The sequence below is a fragment of the Brassica oleracea genome, unplaced genomic scaffold, assembly GCF_000695525.1.
Source record: "Brassica oleracea var. oleracea cultivar TO1000 unplaced genomic scaffold, BOL UnpScaffold01138, whole genome shotgun sequence".
Taxonomy (NCBI): domain Eukaryota; kingdom Viridiplantae; phylum Streptophyta; class Magnoliopsida; order Brassicales; family Brassicaceae; genus Brassica; species Brassica oleracea.
This window is the reverse complement of record NW_013617698.1, coordinates 15,793-17,356: the sequence shown is the minus strand read 5'-3', so window position 1 is coordinate 17,356 and position 1,564 is coordinate 15,793. Positions and strand designations below refer to the sequence as shown.

The 1,564-nt window shown below is 35.1% G+C and overlaps 1 protein-coding gene across 1 annotated transcript; it reads left to right on the top strand.

The window, feature by feature from the left end:
- Positions 1-383: 383 nt before the first annotated feature.
- LOC106320930 (probable WRKY transcription factor 10) lies at positions 384-1,219 on the top strand. The gene is made up of 3 exons (XM_013759271.1): positions 384-559; positions 652-804; positions 934-1,219. The coding sequence occupies exons 1-3, from the start codon at positions 384-386 to the stop codon at positions 1,217-1,219; spliced, it is 615 nt and encodes a 204-aa protein (XP_013614725.1).
- Positions 1,220-1,564: the final 345 nt, after the last annotated feature.

Below are 1,564 nucleotides of genomic sequence, written 5' to 3'. Positions count from 1 at the left end.
GAGTAATAGAATGATTTTTTGACGTTAAAAAAAAGAAAAGTAACCACAAATCTATTATTTCCTTTTTGTTCACATTTGATATTTATCATACCTGTTATGGGTTTTTGTTCCGATAAACATAATAGAGACTGAAGACAATTTGACCAACAATACCTATTTGCGTTTAGATTTTACAAATGATGTCTAACCATCACTGTTTATTGTCTTTGGTAACTTAATTTCCTCCAAAGACGGTGGAAAATTCCGGTGGTGACCTTCCTCATCAGCCGAGATAGACGGTAATAGACTTTCTTAATGTCTCGAGTTTGCTTACAGTTTCGATTTCGGAATATTATTGTAAATTTTCTTTTTTTTTACATGTGAAACAGGCTTTAGTGATATAAATGGAACGGAAGAGTCCATTTATGTATGTCACATCTCATGTTGATCCCATTGTTGCTCTTTTAGTCTCTTCTTTTGATTTTGAGGTCTTTTCCGAAACAGATATCATGAACATGATCTCCGAAGATCATGACATTGTTGATATACAAGACGTCGAACCTTCTTCTCAAAAGAGAAAGTCCCAAGTTAACATCTTATAATCAATACATACATAATAATAAAACTTAATATTTAAACTAAAATTAACTTAAATACATAATCCTCTCGCAGGAAAGATGAGGTAACAAACATGGTTGGAGCCACAAGAAAAAGTAAGAACCAAAAGGTCATAACTCAGATGGAAAGCGAAGAAAACCATCATCAGTATGGTTTTCACTGGTGGAAATATGGTGGGAGAGCTGTCATAGGGAATGCAAATCCAAGGTTATATATTTCTTTCACCAACATATTTTATATATTTTGATCCTATATCTAAAAATATATGTTTCTTTTGGTATAAATGATAATTGCAGGAGTTACTACAAATGCATATACACTGGGTGTAATGTGAAGAATTACGTGGAGAGAGGGGGAGACTACATACGATGGGATGCACGAGCACGCTCCACCAGTTGGACACAAGACACCGTATAAGTCAGTTCTAAAGAATCTTTCCAGTTTGTCAATGTCTCAAGATCCCAGCAATAGAACCGCTCAGTTAGGCAGGCAGCCTTATTGCTCTTCGGCCTCTCAGCTTTTCTCATCTCCATTGCCCCCACAACTTGACATGACACAGCTCTATATGGCTAGACTCTCTAAGCTGCCAAGTTTTCCGGTTAACAAGAATCATGTCTTATGAACCGGAATGATGAGCCTGAGATTGACTGTGTGATACCGGAGTGTCTAGATGTGTACAAGGGTATAAGGGAACAACTATTCAACTTTTTTGTCAACCCTTAACCAAAAAATAAAAGAAATTTTAGATGTAAACCAATTTTATATCATTATCCATCGTAGTAAACAATAAGGTATACACAATCTTGTACTCATCCCCTTCATTATGTTTTTAATGCATGTTACTGTTTGAGTTGGCCTATTTAGTTTCAAATAGACAAGTCTTAGAGATGGTTAATCAGATAATTAACTATATGACGCATAAACTATATAAACAAACACAGATCCATACAATCGGATTAATGCACAA